The following is a 20,640-nucleotide window of genomic DNA, read 5'->3' as shown; positions in this document are numbered from 1 at the left end:
TCTGATCAACTGACTTGGAGATTCTGGAAAATAATTCATAAGAATAAACATATTCTGCTATATTCTATGACAGAATTCATGCAAGTCTAATATGCAGATCATTGACCACATTAAATTGCTAAACTGCCACAGAGCAAGAGATACTACAAAACTGCCATGCTTTAAGCATTCTTCCACTGAAATTTCAGTTTAATTACAAACTGGAAAACACACACAATGTATAGTTAATCAACAGCTTCATTTTAAAAGCAAGGAAGTTCCTATGTTCAGCCAGTGGAATGGTGAAATAAAACAGCTCTTTTCTTACCCTTATTGTACATATTGGTTGGTACTTGGACATCACTCAGACTGATGTTCACAGGCAAGTTATTGAAGTGGTCATTTGGCACTAGAATGAACTCCTTCCCCAGCTCCAGATAGTTTCCTTCTTCATCTCGTTCATTTATGAGCACAGCATTGAAGTATTCATACTGCAAAAGAAACTCACATTCAGTATTCAGAATTCACATTCAGCATAAAAATTACAAGGTTTGAATATTTTAACATATCTATCAATCCACTGATTAACACTTACATGTATCTCCATCTAGAATAGAAAAGCAAGGTATTTTTATCATCTCTCAGATTCCCTCTATACTCAGAGTACAGGAAAATTTCTGAAACCAGATTTACCAACACGTCTCAAGAAAACCCCATATTACCTCAGATCTCTGGCTGCCCTAAAAATGTTAAGGGCAGCTCAACAAACACCCTGAACATAAACAATGTATGCACTACTTGTAATACAAAGCTCTCTAGACTTAAAAATTCCCTGGATAATTATTTAATGATGTTCTCTCTGTTTAGCTTATTTCCATCAGTTCAAGAACTGCTATCAGTGCTAAACTTAGGCCTTGACAAACTAGAAGTGTTTTTACTTCACAGGAATATTAACTGCAGCTGTTGTTGCTTACCCAATGTGTACTGACTGGCACTTCCTAAAGAAAAATATTTGCTTTATGCTGAATTTTACAAATGCACATCAGAGTAGGTTTTGTAAAATTCTGCATACTTTAATATGGACATACAAAGTTAGCAGTGACTTGTTTTGAACAAGAAATTATTGTCTGCCTGTTACAGATTCCTGAAGAGTATTTGGCCTATTTTGTGCAGAACTATAACCAGATAAGCAAAAGCAATTTAGATAAAATTATTGATTTCTTTACGACCTAGTTTAACCAGAAATTCTATCAAGCTTTGAAGGCAACAAACAGTGAAGACTACTTTTTAACCTCTTAAATAACCTTAACACTTGGCAACAGTTTGTGATGTGTTTCTTAACTGAAAGAGACCAAAGTTTAGTGTCTTTGAAGAATCTCATTAATTTAAACATCAGTCTGTCCTAACTATCCATTTGAGAGTAAATCAATATAAGTAATATTTAGACGTAAATCTATGCATTCATAGACCATACATATCTATACAACCTGTACAAGCATAAATATATTATAGCATTTACAGAGCTAAAATAGACCAGCAAGTATAAGTATAAAAACTTAAAAGGCTTTTCACAAGCACTCTTTCTCAGTGTGATATGCAACTCACTCTACTAAACAAGAATTAGTTAAAATCTTACAATCTATAGACTTCTGTTAAAAGGCTAAATAATTTAACCGGCATCTTAAATGGAGGCTTGCTTGGAGAGCAGCTTTCCAAATCCTGCTCTTTTAGCTTTGAGTTTTTCAAAATGGCCAACCCATAGTTTGGATTTTAGATGAAAGTAGAATACAAAACAAGTCACTGTATATTAGCTAGATTTTGAGGACCTTCTGTGTATGACAGAAATATTCAGAAAAACTCAGTGTTCCACATGCCATTAATCACATATAACAAAGACTGAGACACAACAGTATTTGAAAATCAATTTAATGGAAATTAATCTGACATGATTAAATATCCTTTTTTTTTTTTTTTTTTTTTTTTTTTTTAGGAGCCATAGGTAAAGAGTAGAGATACAATTTGTCCAAAGCTGTAGTTTCATTAATTAATTAATTCCAAAAGTTATTAGAAGTATCCAACACCCCCACAGATGCCACCCTTCTCTATACCATTTGGGGGGCTGTCACTGTTACAGATTTGATTCTTCTCATACTAAACCCAAAAGGATGAAGAAATGTGATCATTTCCAAGAAACACCAGTTCTCATTCTATCTGGGAGAAACCTTCTCTATCTCTGCTTATTATCCAGGTTTATCATGGATCATTAACCGCACTGCATGCCTGCCGCCCACATGTGACAGCAGCTTTTTCAGTTTACCCGTTCTGCAAAAGCCAGAGACAGTTGGCAGAAGACTTGAAAGCCCAACTTTTATTTCCTGTCTTAGTAAGAAATAGAATATTCCTTCCAACATTAAGCCATGCACTAATGATTGTTGTAAAATGCAATTCTACTCCAATTCCAAGCAAGGAAGAAGTAAGCTGTGTAGCTTTTCCATGATATATTAGATAGTATCTAAGTCTGGAAGAAAGGCTGATAGTCCATCTCCTTGGAGTAGAGTGATAAATAAAATTATATATTTCATGCTTCTTTCTTGCCAACCATCACTCTCTTCACATGCCCTGGACAATGAAGTTCTAGCAGGGTGAGGATGATTGTTTCATCTTGTTTCCAAACCACTTGTTTTCTTGTCCTTAAAGACATGGTTTTGTTTTCCTTTTTCGCCGTTGAATATGACATGACACCCACAACTGCTGGAGCTACAGATAAGCCATTGTGTTACTTTCATGACACTTCTTGGCTTTATAAGTCTTATCAGGATTGTCGCAGAGAAATCAAAGGGGGTTTGGTTTTTTGTTTTCTTATTAAAGAACACATTGAAAGCATTCACAACATCTAGTTCCAGATTTTAACACAAAAGTTGTATTTAAATATTACATCCTTTACTGATTTTAAGGTACATATTATGGAATAATTTCTATGGTAATTCACATGCAGACTTAGTGATTGCAAATTTACCTTGGCCATGGGTTTTATAGTACTTCAAAAATGGTAGGAAAACTGGAGAAATTTCAAATAAGAATGCGAGAATATACATGAAAATCACCTCTAAAAGAATATTATTTCCTTTCATTCAAAGTGGGTTATTTCCTTTTCCAAAGGAGTTAATTAGTAGACATCCTTCTCTATCGTGTTCTGTAAGTGGCAAGGCTAGCCAAGTATTAAAATCTGCTATATTCTAAACAAATGAAACCACTCGTTTCACAATTAAGGGTATTTAGGACTGATTGTTTCTTTGGTTGATTTAGTATTCACTGATTTATTGGTCTGAGTCTGTATTTTCTCTTTTCAATTCTACAAGTGTATACACAATAATATGATTTATGTGGTTTTTTTCTAAATCAAATTGCAGCATAAAATAGTCCTTATAGTATTACAGATAATTAATATTTTCCTGGGGTTTTTTTTGTTTGATTTAAGGGGGGTGGGGTTTGGTTTGTTGGGGAGCGGGGGAGGGGTGCAAGTGAGAAGCCTAGAAAAATAACATATTTCAGACAGTTCTGCAAGTTCCAAGGATTAAACATCAGGTAATATATATACAGCTCAAAACTACTACTGAAAATGCTCAGCCTTTAAGCAGAGCTGTTATACAGTGGCTTCTTTGGGGCACTTTCCTTCCAAGGAAATTATTGAGCGTGACAGCTGAAAGGTGATAGAAGGAAAATTAAAAATAAAAATTGGAGAAAAAATATTAAAGAAAAATCCATCTGGCATTCTGACACTGCATTCAAGATAATGCCCAGGGGAAAGAGGATAAAGTCCTGTTTGCTGACAACACAAATACTCTACCTGCTAAGCTCTAAGAGAAAATGACTTCAATTTAATCTTGTCAATGGAGCTCGATCTTTCATGTAACCTTAACTAGGTGAGTTCTGAGCGTGCACAATATAACATGCCAAAAAGTTATTAGTCTAATAAATAACAAAATTATTATCCAGGTTGGGAGCATAGGCAGGCTCTACCATGACTTGGTCAACAGGTGAGTTTACACCAATCTTATATATAGACTTGCATGGTGAGCAATGAACTGGAGAAAAACCACTCAAAGGAAATCTCATTCATGTAATCTATTACATGCATCTCAAGATTAAAACATGAATGTTTACACTTTTGTGCATTTAAATTTGCTCAAGTAAACACATTGGGGTTTTTTGTTTGTACATTCCTTAAGCGCATCTGCATCATTCTGAATGTTTGACCAACCATTTTGAAAGCCCCATTGTATCGTAGCGAAGAAGACTTAGAGCAAGGCCATAAAAACTGGGGACAAATAGGAATCTCAGATTTCATGTGATACTAATATTTTACCCTTGTGAAGAAAGCCTTCCCAATGCAAGCCAATATAAACTGACCAGTAGTGCTCAATAGAACAAGCACTAGACCATTCTGCTTCACCAAGGAGCTGACCATATTTGAGACATCCCTAGGAATCATATCGCTCGGTCTGCAGAACCCTGGGCTGCTCTAACATCCTGGCATAAACACAGCAGACAGAGGCTTATGGGGCTGTTAGGAGATTGATCACATAATTGTTTCACAGGTTCATTCAGGCTAACTAGCAAAGGCAAGTTTTGTTTTAAAACACCGTAAGATAGCCGCAGCCACAATACAAAAGCGTGTGCTGTATGATCTCTTGGGGTGGCTGCCACAGGCATATGTTAACGATGACAGAAAACATTCAAAAAGCATCATAGAAAAACCGTGGGGGAGTGCAAGGTTTGTGGCATGCAGTGGGAACCACAAGGGTAGGTTGCAGGGGAGAACTGATCTGCAAGGCAAGAAGGAAACTTAGAAACTATCTGTTCCAGTTTAGCCACTTATTTTGGCGTAACTTCTCAACTAAACAAGCACCTTGATTACAATGGATACTTTGCTGAGACAACACATCAGTAATTTAGATATAATACTGAAAAGTACTGCATGTCTTGCATAATTGTAGTATTGTACAAACCGTGGTAGATGAGTGACATTATTTCCATTTACATTTATCTTATCGCAAACAGATATCTTGTGACGCTTAAATTACTTATCAAATAATTGTTAACATTGTAAACAGCATATCTATTTAAATTTAAATATTTCTGTTTAATTTAAAAGATACAGTCTAATGCAAATTGCAACTTCGAGAGCACTTGGCACAGAAGAGTAAACATGTATCAGTTGGTTTCATTGTATTTTAAAATGAAGTATTTTGTTTTAATGGTATGAAACAATGCATGCCACAATTTTAGTTCGATATATTTTTTCTATAGTACAGAAATTATTTCTACCAAGACAGCATTAAAAAAAGTCCCATTCACAGAGCTATGAGGACTAGGAAGGTCTAAGAACACAACTGAGAATGATTTGCACTAATGGGTCAGCACTATAGCAGTATTGGGGTTACACTGGTAATTTTTGACTATGCAAGAACCATTTTCACAGTGTTTCTGCAACCATACAGCTCATCTAAAGACAAAGCTGGACGTCTCTGGAAGACACTAAATCAAGGAAAGTTTATGGCATTTGCACTGAACCACAAAATGCTAAAGCATCAGAGAGAAAATGAAAAAGTAGAAAATAACATGGAAAACAAAGAGGAAACCAAAACCCAGCATTAAATACCACAGACAGCTAGAAATGAACAATAATTTCAATATCTATGACAGTTTCAGCAAAATAGCTCTTACCATCAGTGAGTTTAAAAAAAAAAAAAAAAAAAAAAAAAGAAGGAAAAGTTTCTTTTCTCAAGACCCTGATAAGTAGGACACATCTCTAAGAGGGCAGAAATGTTCGTGATATGTAAAAAAAAAAAAAACAAAAAAAAAAAAAAAACAAACAAACCAAAAAAAAAAACCAAAATGAGAGAAGTCATACACTCTGAGGGAAGCTTTCCTACTACAAAACACACTGACAACAGTCTCTACTCTGGTATTCATGTGTTAATGAAGAGGCAGATGTCTGAATGCATATCAGTTTCTAAGGCTTAAAAAAGTCTCTTCTGACAATTGTCCAGTAAGGAGAATTTATGTTTTGAAGCAAATGATTAAAGCTCTTGTATTCCAGAACTTAAGTCTGATGTTTAGCAAGCAAGTATAAAAGGTCATAAAAGCAAACTGCCTCACTCAATAAAAACTGTTCTGAATTTAAAAAAGCTTCTAAGTTTGAGAAAACTGGCATCTCGTGTTGTAAGATACGATCTTTATAATTTCTGATTATTCTCTGAAAGTTCTTACGTGCTCCTCTGTAGGAACTTCCAACGCTTTTTTTCACGTCTTTATTCAACAGCAAGGCTCAGAAAACACCTGGGATTTGAAATGTTGTGATCAGTCCCTCTCTGACTATGAAAGTAGTCCAGAAATGTTACTTGCATCCTTGCAAAAACAACTGATCTGTTTTCTACACAATCAGTTTAAGATGACCTTTCCCCAGGCTATCGATTTCCTCCCAATATGATTGCCCTAGTAAAATTGTCTTAAAACAGCATAAATAAATAACATTTTATTATAGTATAAAATCAATTATACCAGCATGTAAATTGATAACACATCGAGGTCTCAGAGGTCTTGTAAGCATTAACTGATTCACTGAAAGTGGCAAGTAGCAAGTAATTCTGATGGCTATTTTAAATCATCCACTAAAGTTGAAAAGAATCACTGTAGGTTATAAGTTTCAAATGAAGCCTCCTTTTTCTTTACAGATAAATAACTTCAAAAATACCTATTTTTACATACAAAAGCTCTCAAGGTTCTTTTCTTTGTCACAAGGCTGAACAAAAACTCTTTGGTCACTCTCAAATTTAGTAAACACAAGGAAGGAGAAAAGGCTTCCCTAACTGGCTTTCAGTTTGACATTTTGGACATGTGTATGACAAGCCTTACTGGAGATCTAATGTTTTTGCTGGGTCTAGAAATGCAAGTGCTCAGTGTGTTCATTTTCATACACATAAAAACCTCCAGGGAATACCTTCTGCTAAAGAGCAAAACAAAACCCTACTCCGATGGCACCAAAACTTCTCCCTTCTCCCAGTGGATGTATGTTAAAAAGATACGAGTTACATAGATGAGTAAGTTCAGAGCCAGTTACCATGCTCCTACGGAGCTGGAGTAAACCCTGGAGATGATTTACTGAAAACGTCTAGAGCAATTTTAATCAAGAATTTCATGACTTCAGTGAATCATCTTGTAACCAGAATACAATAATGGTCGAGTCTGTGTATCTGTGAAGGTTGAGCGTTTCAGAGCCACATAATTACCATAAACACCAGAAAGCCTGCATCCCAGTCAATGAGCTTACCCTCTAATACATTGAAACAATAAAAAGGCAAAAATCCCCAACCTGGAAAATCTACCAGCATAGTAGTGCGGCCCTTTGATAAGGCTTATCTCTTGCACATATTGCTGAGGGAGCACGACAGGAATATTCCTGGGGCTGGGGCAGCCCCATCTCAGCTGCATCCAAAATGCTCCCTCCTGCACTTCCACTCTGGCCTTAGCACAGGCAGAGCTCCCTCGGCTCTGGCTCTTCTGCTGAGGACGCATCTTCCCAGCTCGCTGCTGACGGACACAGTAGAGAACTCCACACTTAACGCTTCCAGTTCAGAAATATACTAATAGAAGAGGCTCATTTTTCTTGCTAATAAACATGGCAGGTCTATTGGGCTTTATTTAAACCACACTTTGTAAGAAGCAGCAATTAGCCTAAAACTTTTCACTCCAAAAGGACAAGCTCTGTGCAAGAGCAAAGAAAACAAGGGAAGACTAATAAGCACTTCTGAACACTTGAGGATGTTAAAACATTTTTGAACACATTTGTATCAAGCTTGCCATTACTTCCATGCTATAGTGGTGGTGATCCTCCCTTTTCAGACTAGGAAAACTGAGATACAGCATAACCCACTAAGCCTTGACTAGATTAACATTACTTTCAGATCATCAAAAACCCTCACTCTGCCTCGTTTTATTTTTAGATTAGAAGTAGTATCTCACTGATGTGGGTGTGGCCAAAGTGTAGATGCAAAATACTTAAAGCAAAACACATGCCAACAGCTTATCAGGATGCCAGGCGGCGGGGGGGGGGGGCTCTATTAAATCTCTGCAGCTTTGCTGAGCAGTTAAAATGCACAGACACACTCTGAAGGCTTTCAGCCACTCTTCTCTTTTAAAGTCTAAAGGCAGAAGTAGAAATGCAGTTTGATACATAACAGAAACAGCATCTTGATTTTAAAATATCTGCTTTTTTTTTTTTAACACTTATTTGAAAAAGGGGGGGGGGGCGGCATCATTTTTTTTCAGCAACTGGGAAAAGCAGCAAAAATCAAGCACGTGTGATTTTTACAGGATTAACTACTGACTTCTACTGGCCATGCTCTGGGCATAAGGTTAGGTATATCTTAAACTTGAACAGTACTGCAAAGGTACTTCTCACATTTAAAAGGTAAATCACAGTCCACTTCTGAAAAAAGTTGTGTGTCTGAAGCCAACAATCAATGGATTCCTTCCCTCTAAAGTCCATTAACTCAAACATTCCCCAAACCAGTTTTATGGGGCTGACTTTTTTAAAGAAATTCTAACATTTGTGTTATCTTTATAGATGCAAAAAATCTGCGAGACTTTGCCTCATATTTAATACGATTTTCATTATAGTTAGAACCACAGGACTCCTTCATTTCTCTTTAAACCCCTGTAGATCATACCAAGCTAGTGAACAGGCAGGTTCAACAACTTCTATAAATTAATTCTGTAAACGAATATACTGTAAAAGAAAATAGCAAAATTGCAGACTTGCTTCAAAATCAATGCAGTAATATTTTCTGAAGTTTTCCATCCTACCACAAGGCAACCAATGAAAGGCATTCAATACAAAACATTAAAAAATCTCTCCATGCAGTTTAAAACGTGCTATAGAAATAGAAAAGCAAACTATTTCACAAACAGATAAGTGAAAAGTTTTAAAGTGAAATCTATGTAGTGCCATGCATGTTCCGCTCATCTGACACATTCAGGTTGATGACAACCTGAAGGCTGCTTCTAATTATCAGTGGAGACATATCTGACTTTGTGCCTTTTTACAATCATATGCCTTAAATGCCTCATTCCTACTTCCACGCAGGAAGAAAAAATATTTCTCAAGCTCTGCATTTTCCCTGTCTCCCATGAGAAGCAACTTTAACCCAGACTCTTCATAGTCTAAGGCATGCACATAATGCAGCTCTGTACTTAGCAAGAGCTGTACTGTCTCCTCAACAAGATATGCTCAGGGACAGTAGATAACCTATATAGAGTGTTTTGCTGGGTTGGGGGTTAATAACTATCCCTAATAAAACAAAGTAACAGGCAGTTCATATCCAGCAGTTGACAATGTTTGAACACTAACTGTGGCTCTGAATGATGAATTAAACATGTACTTTACCAGATATTTTTTTTTTATACCAACTGGGGATAATCAAAATAATTAAATACTGAAGAACTAGAACAGAACAAAATTTCATGGTGCTCACTGCAATTCAAGGTTTGTTTTGTTACTTCCAACTACCCACCATACACACAGGAGGTTAAATTAATATTATTGACTACACAAAGGAAAGCCAAAGAACACGTGCAACATTATTGAATTTATTTGGGAGTAAAGTGAGAGATGAGATGTTGAGCAACTGAATGTATACAAATCCTTTTCAAATGATTAATGGCTCTCTCATGCAATATAGAAATTTGGTCAGCTAAGCCCACAGTTGAAATAACAAGCCCATGATGATGAGTTAATTTAATAAAAGAAACGCATATCTCCAGAGACACACAGTTCAGGGGCGGGGCGGGTTGGGGACACGACAACAGCAGCTATTTTATTCATAAAATGAATTTGAAGTGTTTAAAAAAAAAAAAATCTCACAAAGGAAAAATTGGTCATGAGAGTAATTATTTGGGGGGGGAGGGTGGGAAGAAAACCCCTAAACTTAAGAGGATATTTTGCAAACTGTAGTTATGTGCTAATATATTGGAGTATTCTAACTTTCAAGTTACACTATGAGAGAACTCTTCAAACCTGTGGATCATGGTAAGAACAGGACACTCTCTAACAGGATTACTGATGAAATGCAAGTATCACTTCTCTGATTCTTTACAGTGCTGATTTGCATTGACTGTATGAATAAAGTTTAAAAAATACACAAAGAAAACACTTTTACATGTCATACTTCAAGTCTTTTCTTGACTTCATTCAACAAGCATGAGTGCTAGGTATAGAAACTCAGAATCTGCATAAACCAGCTGAGGCAGATTTGCCTCAAGTAGTGGTTTATATTTGGCCTGGGAGCTAGGCTGGGGGGCGGGAGGGGCAGGCTAAGAACTTGGCTATTGCAAAATATCTATGTGGGTAAAATGAACACCTGCACACTATTCACTTCCTGAACTTGTGTGAATGAATGATACAGTCCAAGAGTTAAGATTATGAAATATAAAAATGGTCTCTTTGGGTTTTCAACTTCTAACCATTTTCCACATCAGGCAAGGACAGGCTAACAATGATAAAGATAACAGCAGCAATAAAGGAACACATTATATAAACTGAATTTGTCAGAGCAACATCATTAAACTATCTGGAGTCTGTACTATTATTTCTTCGCTATATTAAAGTCTCAGATACTCGTGGAACAATTTACTAGCACGCTTACCGAGCTGTAGACTGTGTTTCTATTGTACTCCTACACATAACTTCAGAGTTATGGTCAAACCATAGCATAGTGTCAGGTTCCGTGCAAGCAACTGAAGAAACTATTTAGATTTTCAGAAACATTACCATTTTCCATGTTTCAGCTGTAATTTGCGTGGCACTTTTATCTACTCTGAATTAAAACAGATAAACACTTTGAGAAAAGGTGATCAGGCAAAACAAGGCACCCAAAGACACAGAATTCTAGTTTGAAACCCATCTGGGTGATGGGATAACGGGCGGTTTTATGAAGCATCTACGCCACAATCCAGCTCGCTTCCGGGTCTTGTTTACAAGCCTGAGAAGTGCAGGCTAAAGAGGTGGGAGAGATAACATCTTCCCAAGACTCTGAAGAATCCAAGAAACATTCCTAGGAAGGGCCTTTCGTGATGCCTCTGCTGAGAACGGAGGAAGTCACCAGCGGACAACGGCAGTCCAGCCTGGGTACTCGGTGTCTTTATGTGCTTCCCCCAGCTCGGCAGGAAAGATCACACACGTAGAGGCCTCTCAGCCATCTAAACAAATTAAAAACCATTTTGCAGCTCTCTCTAGTTACTCTCTCTAAACATCCTAATTTCCTATTTCACTGCTCCCTTCCTGTCTCTGGTAAAGAATAAATTGAAAACAACAAGACATGAGAGGGAATACAGCATCATTCAGTCACAAATGAGGCTGAAATGCTCATCTAGTAAAAAACGTGAAGAGCCCTTCATTCCTACCAGATGTTTATCTAAGATTCTGCTTCTTTTGTTAGCAGGACATCATACGAAGAATGACATTTTTAAGGACACACACATAGGGGTTTTCTTCTTAATTGTTACTATCTTCTCAATGGAAAACGTGATATACGGGTATATAAATTCCCCTGCTTGTGTCTACATTAAAGGAACTGAATGTAAAAAGATTATATAAGTTGTTAATTACGATTTGCAGGAAAATCCTGCATCGCCTTCAACCATTTATTGTAGAAACAAAGATGAGTGCAAATATAACGTGCTCCCTTTATAGAAAAGATTTATCAGTTTTGAATATGTTGGCTCTGAGCTTATTGCCATAGCTAAAACAATATTCATAAAAATATAATCATACCTAATGTTTTTAAATGGTTACTATAATTACTATATTTAATGTATCTTACTTCTGTGCTTGCTTCATTTCAAGTCTGTGACAAAAATGACATGTACCGCCAATAGCCTTCCCTGAAAAATACAGGTCATAAGCCATCTAACTACTGCAGTGCAATGTTGTCTTGAACAAAAGGCTTAACCAACAGGAGAAAGTATTTGAAATAATGAAGAATTTGTGAGGCTGACCCAGAGGTTATTAATTCAGGCTTCCTGGACATAAGTTTACTACAGAGATGAATTGCTATATGTAGATTCCAAGGGAGAAATTACACTAGATATTGTTACGCTAGCCTTCAACTGCCAGAGAAAGATCCTCCCTCCTAAACAAGGTGCCATGAAAACACTTCATTAAGCAACCAGCTTGTCATTAGCTATTTAATTGAAATAATATAGAGAGTGACTAGACCACACAGGGATCTGAACAACAATACGTACAACATATCATGAAGAAACCCTGAAATATAATACACATCTCAGCCATTTACTGATCTGTAGTTTAAACAAACATAGAGACCTAAACCAGACTTACAAAATTCAGTGACAAAAAAAATATTTTCAAAGACAGAAGGGCTTATGCTAATGGATACTATTCAAAATGCCTAATGTAACACACTTCATCTTAAAACAGAAATATGCCATGGATAATTACCTCAGCAAACATTCAGGTACTTAAGAGTACAAATATGAGCTTAGGTATACCTGAGCTATATGCTGACACTGAAAATTTGCAGAGTTTGTTTATAGCAAAGCTGATTGGGAATAATGAAATGGCATCCCTGAAATCTCTCCAATTCCCATTCTGAATATTCCCGTATTTAGAAAGAGTTTTACAACAGGAAGACTTATTAGTAATACAAGATTACTTTCTAATCAGAAGAATGTCTCTACTTATATATATCCTGTACTTTAACTGCTTTACAAATGACTTGCATATTTGTCAGCATCTTGGGTTCAGTTAGACAGTGACAAGTCCTAAATACTTCAAGGAAATGAGACATACTCAATCTAAAAAAGCTTCTCATCTCTGTTACAGCTATGCAGAGACTTTGAACTCCATGTGAATAGTGGTTGCTGCAGCTGAAAACAATAGCTGTCCCTTTATCTTGAAATGTATACACGACTACGGAGCCAATCTGATACATTACCACTTTTATGTACAGAAGAATTAAGAGGGTTTCCAACTGCACATTTTAATACCCATTCCCTAAATCCCCTGTATGAGCGTGCCTGAGAAGGTGAAATAATTTTGACTTTTAGTGCTGCTTTGCAGCAGTAGTTCTTAACAGCTCCAAGGCATTCATACAGTCAGCAGTGGCCAAAAAGCAAAATCGCCTTCCTGGTCTTCACTAAGGACATTTAGAAAGAGATCAGCGGTATTGATAGTTCAAGACCAACACATTCAGTACATTTTCCTGTGCTCCCAGCTCAAAGTATTAATGCGTAACGCTGGCATCTTCCAGGAAAAGTTAAAGTATTAAGTTGGTTTTTCTCCTAGCTGAGCCTCACAGTAATTACTGAAGGACAGGACTTTATCAGGCAAGTATTAATGAACAGGAAAAGATAAGACAGCCCTCAAAATATATAGCCAGCCCTCTATAGTTCTCCATGGAAAGTAGCAAGATTAGCTCACCAACATTTTTCCTGGTTAGCTCCGACATTCATGTTTCTCAGACCTTCAGATTATTTCCAATGGCAGTATTTTGTACATCCCATCATACTGCTGCCCAATGTTTTAGCAGACCTGAAGAACTGTAAGATGACAACAGGTGAAGAGCTTCACCCTTTGTTCCTCTCTTATTCTATTCATTCTTTGTTTCTTCCTATTCTTCCTAAATCTAGTTTATATGAAATGCAGACGAAACTGAAGCAGCAAACATATCTGTCACTAGGCTGCTAGTAGAAACTTCAGCAAACCAGATAAAATGAGAAGCTTCTTTCTTTACACCAGCCTCTCTGGAGTCTTTACTATTTGAGGCTCTGCTCTTAACTACAAATTAATAGGTTAATGAAGTTCAAGCAAGACTTGTGAAATTCTAAATGTTGTTTCTGAAACCTAAAGTTTTCTGCTCTACTTCGAGACAACAGCAATTTCTTTTACTTCAAATTAGAGAAGTCAAGCATAGCTATATATTTCCACAATGAAACCTTGCTGAAAATTATTTGATTTTTCAATAGATACTGATCTTTAACCACTTTGTTAAAAAATGCAGAAAAATACAAAAAACCCAAATCAACGTTTCATATCTCTCAGGGGAGAGATCAGTCTTGATTCCCTAGCTGTAAGATGGGAATTAGCGCATTTGTCATTCTTGCAGGACTGAAACTGCGATGAAAAACGCTCAATAGCAGTACTAGCCCTCCAAAGCACTACTGGGACTTCCGTATCAACAGATCCTCTATCTAATATATACTGCCAGCTATAATACAGAGCGGTACTCCAGATTCCCTAACTGAACACTGAACAGACCATACTGAGCAAGTCCTGTTCAAACTTGCCATTTCTGAATGCAACACCTGCATCTCATGATCACGCTCATTCAACTTCCTAACAGGTCCCCGTTGGATGAAATCTTCACACAGTAGCTTACATAACACTGTCGAATTCCAGGCAAGAGCAACACTAGCAACAAAAAGAATTTAGCCCTTTTTCAGACTTACCTGCTGAAATAATTTCACCACTCTAGTCAGGCCATGGTTCTATTTTTAGCAGCAACAAAATGACTACCTGGCCGTATCTCAAAGCCTGGAAGAAACTCTTACTTTGACCTAATGTTTAGGCAAGCTAATCAGGGCATCGTTAATTCAGAATGATAAGTACTAAGACAACTTCCTAATATGTTGCTCTCGCTTGTGTGGATGCAGGCCAGAAGACATCCTAGAATAGCAAAAAAAACCCCAAAAAACCCCAAACAACTTACTTTTTACATTTTCTACCAAGCCAACAGTTTAAGCATCACTGTGAGTCACAGAGGTTGACTAGCTGGTGACAATCATGTGTTGAAATTATAAATGTCAAAAGGCTGTGATTCACTTAAATCAAGCGCCTGTGTTTAATTTATTTATATTAAGCTTCCACATTTCTGAGACATGGCTTCACCCAACTGCTTCCCTAGGAGCGTAAATCACCATCAAAGTACAGAAGAGTAAATCTGTAGAACATAACTGGGTTTGAATATGACGCACAGCAAACAATTGCAAAAGCACATATACGGATTCATTGTTAAAGCTGCTCCAGCCTTGGAAACGTCTTCACATTTTTCCACAGTTTATGCAGGAATTTAGAATGTTGCAAGTATATAATTAGTATTAGATGTGATTAATTCATACTGTGGGAAAATACAGAAAGAACTGAAATAGAGCTCTGTGGATCTCCTTCCTCTCCACCCAAACTGCAATCAAGCATATGCTATTTGACGCTCTGAACATACTGCCAGAACTCAATTTTGGGAGCTGGCTTTCTTCTCCTCTGGCTGTAATATTGAATGTTTCATTTTTCAATGTCACACTATTTACCATGCACATATTTTAGTCATATCATTGCACAGTATGGTTCTGGGGCTGGCTGGCTCACGGCTTCTTTGTACCTAATTTTCCTTCATTCTCTTTTTCGTTTCTTTCTCACACGGCTGTTTGCCAAGTCTTACTTGCCTATATTTGTAAAATAAGAACAAACTATTATCAGTCCTTTGAAAGGCACATAATACAGAGTTCTATGAAAAAACCTGCAGGTTTCATCTGTGTGGTTTGAGAAGAAACAGTTTTGATTTCTACTCTGGCTCACTCTGGGTTTTGCACTGAGGTGTGTGTCCGGATAAGATCTAAAAATCTTCAAAGTTTACTTGCTGTAATGCTGAAACCATGAAACCCAAACCTTTTTAGAGTTTGATAGAGAACAATAAATCCGTCCTCAGATTACTGCAGCGGGGCTCAAATTTGCTTGAGGAGTTCTGTGAACCTTAGCAAAAATCTCATGGAAATTTAGCTTTTAATGATAGCTGAAGCCCATCGATGCTTGGCATGGTTCCACAAGTTTTAACATAAGGTTTGCAAAGCTTTGTCAAGCACATGCTTTCACTGGTGCTTACTTACCTGCAATAAACAAGAGTAATACATTCCTGTGTATACTCAGTTTCTGAATTTGGTGCATATTTCTCCATGCTAAAACTAAGGGAAAGCAAGACAACAGAGGAAAAAAAAAGTGATGTAAGGAATAAAGCATGGGAAAAGAAATTAGGACTTTGGTCCTACTCTGCCCAAAATTGCACATGTCTCCTGAAAAGGTGAGAAGTGAAATGGAAAAAATAAATGCCTGAGTAACTTAAATATTTAGGTTTCATTCTCAAATCTTACACTTGGCTTTAAATTTGTTGTGACCTCTCTGTGTTTAAGGATAACTATGCTGTACAACACAGCCCAGGGCAGAAACTCTCTTAATTCAGAGACTAAAAAAAAGTGAGCTGGAACCTGTATTACCTTGCCTACACAGTACTATGCCCAAGTTAATTACCATTATTAAGAGAAGACATCAGAGGCAGCCTCGTACTACACAGACCTTCTGTTTTCAACACCACGGCTAACAGCCTCCTCACTGCACTGCATTTGGCCGTGCAGATAGACCAGCATCTTACACTGCGTGCATCATGAAGGATGTTGCAGAAAAACTGGACTCAGGTGTTTCTAATCATTTTACCCAACAGTTAGCTATAAGGCTACCTTTTAACCGTCCTGAGCTGCCGTTTTCTTCTACAGTCTATTGCTGTACGATTCCCTAAAAAGAAGCATTCTGTACATTGGAAACAGTTAAAAAAAAAAAAAAAAAAAATTATAATATTATAAATGGCATATCATAATGCTAAAAGTTATTTTATAACACGTTCCTAATTCTAATCACAACTTCCTACTCTGATATTAGATTGGATATTAGGAAAAATCTCTTTACTGAGAGGGTTGTCAGGTATTGGAACAGGCTGCCCAGGGAAGTGGTTGTGTCACCATCCCTGGAGGTGTTCAAAAAGCCCGTAGACAAGGCACTTCAGGACACGGTTTAGTGGGCATGGTTGACGGTTGGACTCGATGATCTTAAAGGTCTTTTCTAACCTAAATGATTCTATGATTCTATAAGTATAATTGCGTTGATTTTAATATAAAATAATCCCGAATGCTTTACTATCTAGGTTATTGCTTGTGTTAGCTAAAAAGCATAATAGATAATTGATTATGTTCATAAGCTCGTCAATTACCATATTGCTGTCATTCTGTAGTAACTATTTTTAATGAGGCTCAACATATTAAGGGGTGTAAAAACTCTGAAAATCTGTCTCTTAACCACATTTGTTTGTATTTTTAGCCCATGTTTATCCGGCACTTATTGGCCTCTGAGTTACATACCTGCACTAATAGAGGAATAAACCTCCTTGTCCCAGTATTTACTCAAAACATTTGGTCATGTACTTCTCCCCCCTTCTCTTAAATTCAGTATATTGTACTGTATTTAGCTTTATTTATAAAAGGTTATGCTTACTGCAAATTCTAAGTCCTGGAACAGACTTTATTAGATTAAAATTTATTTCCCTCAAAATGTCTCTCCTCCTACATCTGAGGAGAACATTCTGCCTCAATATTTTGAGAAGAGGGGGAAAGCCTAGTTAATTAGGGGGAAAAATATGCACACACCCCCCCGCTCTGAGAAGACAGACTTTCCTCCTTGTACAGCCCAGTCTTCTCCCACCCCGGTGCTCCCTACAAGCACTGCCCGAGGTTCCCCAGGAGGAGCACCCCAGCGTTGGCCTGGTCCCCACTGCTTCTGCAGGTCTGGGTGCACCACCACCACCAAGTGCTGCAGGCAACTCACCACCTCCTTCTGCCTGCCAGCCACAGCCCTGAGGTTTGCGCTCTCTCCAGACCACAAGAAATATTGCAGGGGTTCACGTGCAATTAGAGGATTGGAAGCCCCTGTACCAAGGCCCGTCCCCTCTCCCTTTTAGTTGCTACAAAGGCGGCATCAGCAAAGTGGTTTATTGCCAGACTAGAAGTTTCCTGGCATGGGCCACTTGCCCATGGTTCAAGGTGGGGAGACATTACTCGAAGATCCTCCTCCACCACAGAGGGGAAAACTGTACTGGACGCTCGGATTTCTTCTTTTCTTTTAGTGACAACAGCAGACAAACCGTGGTACACAAAGCATTTTGGAGCGGCAAGGGGTCGCCTCGAGCAGAGCAGCGGTGCTTGCTCTTACCTGGGTGAGGAGCCAAGGCTTCGGCCATCCCTGCTGTACGGTCGGCAGGCGCAGCTGGAGCCGCTTGGCCCCTCCTCGGCACAGCAGCCTCGTCCCGCACCCCCGTGGGCTGCCCTTGGGCTCTGGCAGCTGTGAGAAGGGGAGGAAGGATCCAGCAGGGAGCTAGGCTCAGCTGGGGGACGGATGCTTCCCGGGGAGAACAAGGGGTGGTGAGCTGCTCCTCACCAGAGCTCGATGGGGTTGCGATGGGTATGGGGTGAGGGTCCCGGTGCGGGCAAAGAGAGGGGGTGTGCACGCTGCCCAGGAGCTGCTGCTCCTGCTGCAGATGGTGGCGCTTGAGTAAAACTGGCATCTGAAAACCCTTGACACGCAGCTCTCCAACCGAGGGCACAGAATTACTCTTGACAAAGGGAACTGCCAGCCATTGCCCCTTGGGGAGAAGCAAAGTAAATGCTTCCTCACATTTGTGTGAGCCAATACAGCTTTGTAAGAGATTTATTTTCTCCAGGTACGCTACGCGAAGACACACTTTAGAGAAGCTGGTTCAAAGACTCCCTTTTCACCACCGCCACTTAAATATTCATAGAAAAGGGAAGTAACGGGGAGCTTTTGGGGAAGAGATTATAAAGGGAAGATCTGATAGTAGGGGAGAGCAGATCTACAGAGTGACCTTTCATAAATAACTGCTATGGTCCCAAGTGAGTTAATAAAATTGCAGACTAATTTAACCACATCCCCTTAACTTGCCCTTCAACAACTCCATGGTCAAGACAGTGTATACAAACAGAGAGGTCAGCATTTGTTAATGACCACAAAAAGCTTCCTCACTGCAGTATTGCAGACAGACTGCAGTTACAAGACTTGAGCACTGAGTCACGGACTATACCCTCCTCTACATGTGTAAGACATTAAGTGTTCATCACAGAAACTTAAATAAATTAAATCATTCCATCACAAATGACAAAAAGGGAACTTTCAAGTTGCGCAGTTATTATTCAGAGATATGGAAGCAATAAAGTTAAGGTTCCACACGCATCCTCAGCTCTGTGCTTTGGTCTATATGTAGTGTGGTTGTTAATTCCATAAACCACTAATAGGGGTTTGTTTTTTTTCCTAAAAGGAACAGAATAATACTTTCTGTCCACATACAGTCTATAAACTCCCTAGAAATACAGCTCTACTTTTGTTTAAATAATCTAGTCTCCTCTCTACTGACACGTTTTTATGCACTAAGATATTTTTCCTATATTTACACATTTTGACGTTCCAATCACATTTTTCTACACAGAGCTCCACCCCCCGATAGTCCTCGCCTCTAAGAATTTAACCGGAGTACAAAGGCCTTTCTCAATGGATGTATCCCTCTGCGTTTTTCTATCAATTCACAGCATTCCAGGTACCCTAGAAAGTACTTAGATAAATCTAAATCTAACTTAATTGAATGCGCAGGAGGTCTTTATATGCCTATAATTTTTCATCATTACTCAGTCTTGTTATTCACAGGCTGTTACAGGTTACTTACAAAATATATAGTACGTATTTTTATTTTTCAAGCAAGTGGCTTCCATTGACTCTGGCCAGCATACAAGTGTTTACATTACATAGAAGCTATCTCACAAATACATTTAAAGCCGCAATAAAAATATTTGATGGTATATGGAAACCAGTATTAAAATCACATAATTAAAAGCTATATCAAATTCACACAAACAAAAGAGAACAGATTCGGTCTTACCAACAAAAAAGGATATAATTATCTCTACCCTTGATGTTTTTAATATCTGAGGGCTTATTTATCCAATGTTACTGACATCATAACAAATTTCTTTTGGTTTTCCTTTTCTTGTGAGACACGCAACTTTGTGAGACATTTTCTTATTGAATTCTGAGTGATCATTTTAAAAGAAATTCCAGAATATGGAAACATTTCTCTGGAAACAAGTGACCAGTATTTTCCACGTAGTTTGCAAGATGCAGAAAGCAGTGATTCTTACACAAATATTCAGAACTCCACTGTATTTTCTTTAGAAGATGTAGACAAATTTTGAAGAAAAGCTTAATATTTTAACTATATGCATTGGCATGCAGTGTTTCCTTCTATGAGATTAAACAAAGAAATTCAATTGTACTGTATGAGGCCCACGTCTGCATTATGCCTTGTGCAGATGAAACATTACAATTTTGTAATGTTGAAGGTTTTGAAGATTGTAAGGATTTTTTAAAAAACATTTCCTATATTGTCATTAATTACTTAAGCATTTTTACACTTTTTCTTCATCAGCTACCTGACTAAGAAAATCCTGAAAAGTGCAAATTCAGGGATAGGCATCTACAGACAGGCAACTTGCATGGAAATGTCATGACAACTCTAGTAGACAGATTGCCAATGCTAAAATCTGAATGTACAAGAAGTTCAAGAGCTTCCTACTGTATCTGGTATAGGAAAAAAGCAAAGATGAAATAGTTTGTAGAATTTTAAAAAATAGATTTAGAGCTTCTTGCACCATAAGTGGCTGTGAAATCAAGCCACAATCAATCAGTTCATCACACAGATG

At 37.9% G+C, this 20,640-nt stretch overlaps 1 protein-coding gene across 1 annotated transcript in view; it reads right to left on the bottom strand.

Moving 5' to 3' along the window:
* The window catches only part of CACNA2D3 (calcium voltage-gated channel auxiliary subunit alpha2delta 3), a 479,329-nt gene that overhangs the window by 294,171 nt on the left and 164,518 nt on the right, over positions 1 to 20,640 (bottom strand). The window contains exon 5 of the mRNA XM_049826767.1: positions 308 to 470. Within this exon, the coding sequence (XP_049682724.1) occupies positions 308 to 470 (163 nt within the window). The remainder of the gene's footprint in view (positions 1 to 307; positions 471 to 20,640) is intronic.

The sequence above is a fragment of the Accipiter gentilis genome, chromosome 23 (assembly GCF_929443795.1).
Source record: "Accipiter gentilis chromosome 23, bAccGen1.1, whole genome shotgun sequence".
NCBI lineage: Eukaryota > Metazoa > Chordata > Aves > Accipitriformes > Accipitridae > Astur > Astur gentilis.
The sequence above is the reverse complement of the archived record's forward strand: the minus strand, read 5'-3'. Positions and strand labels throughout refer to the sequence as shown.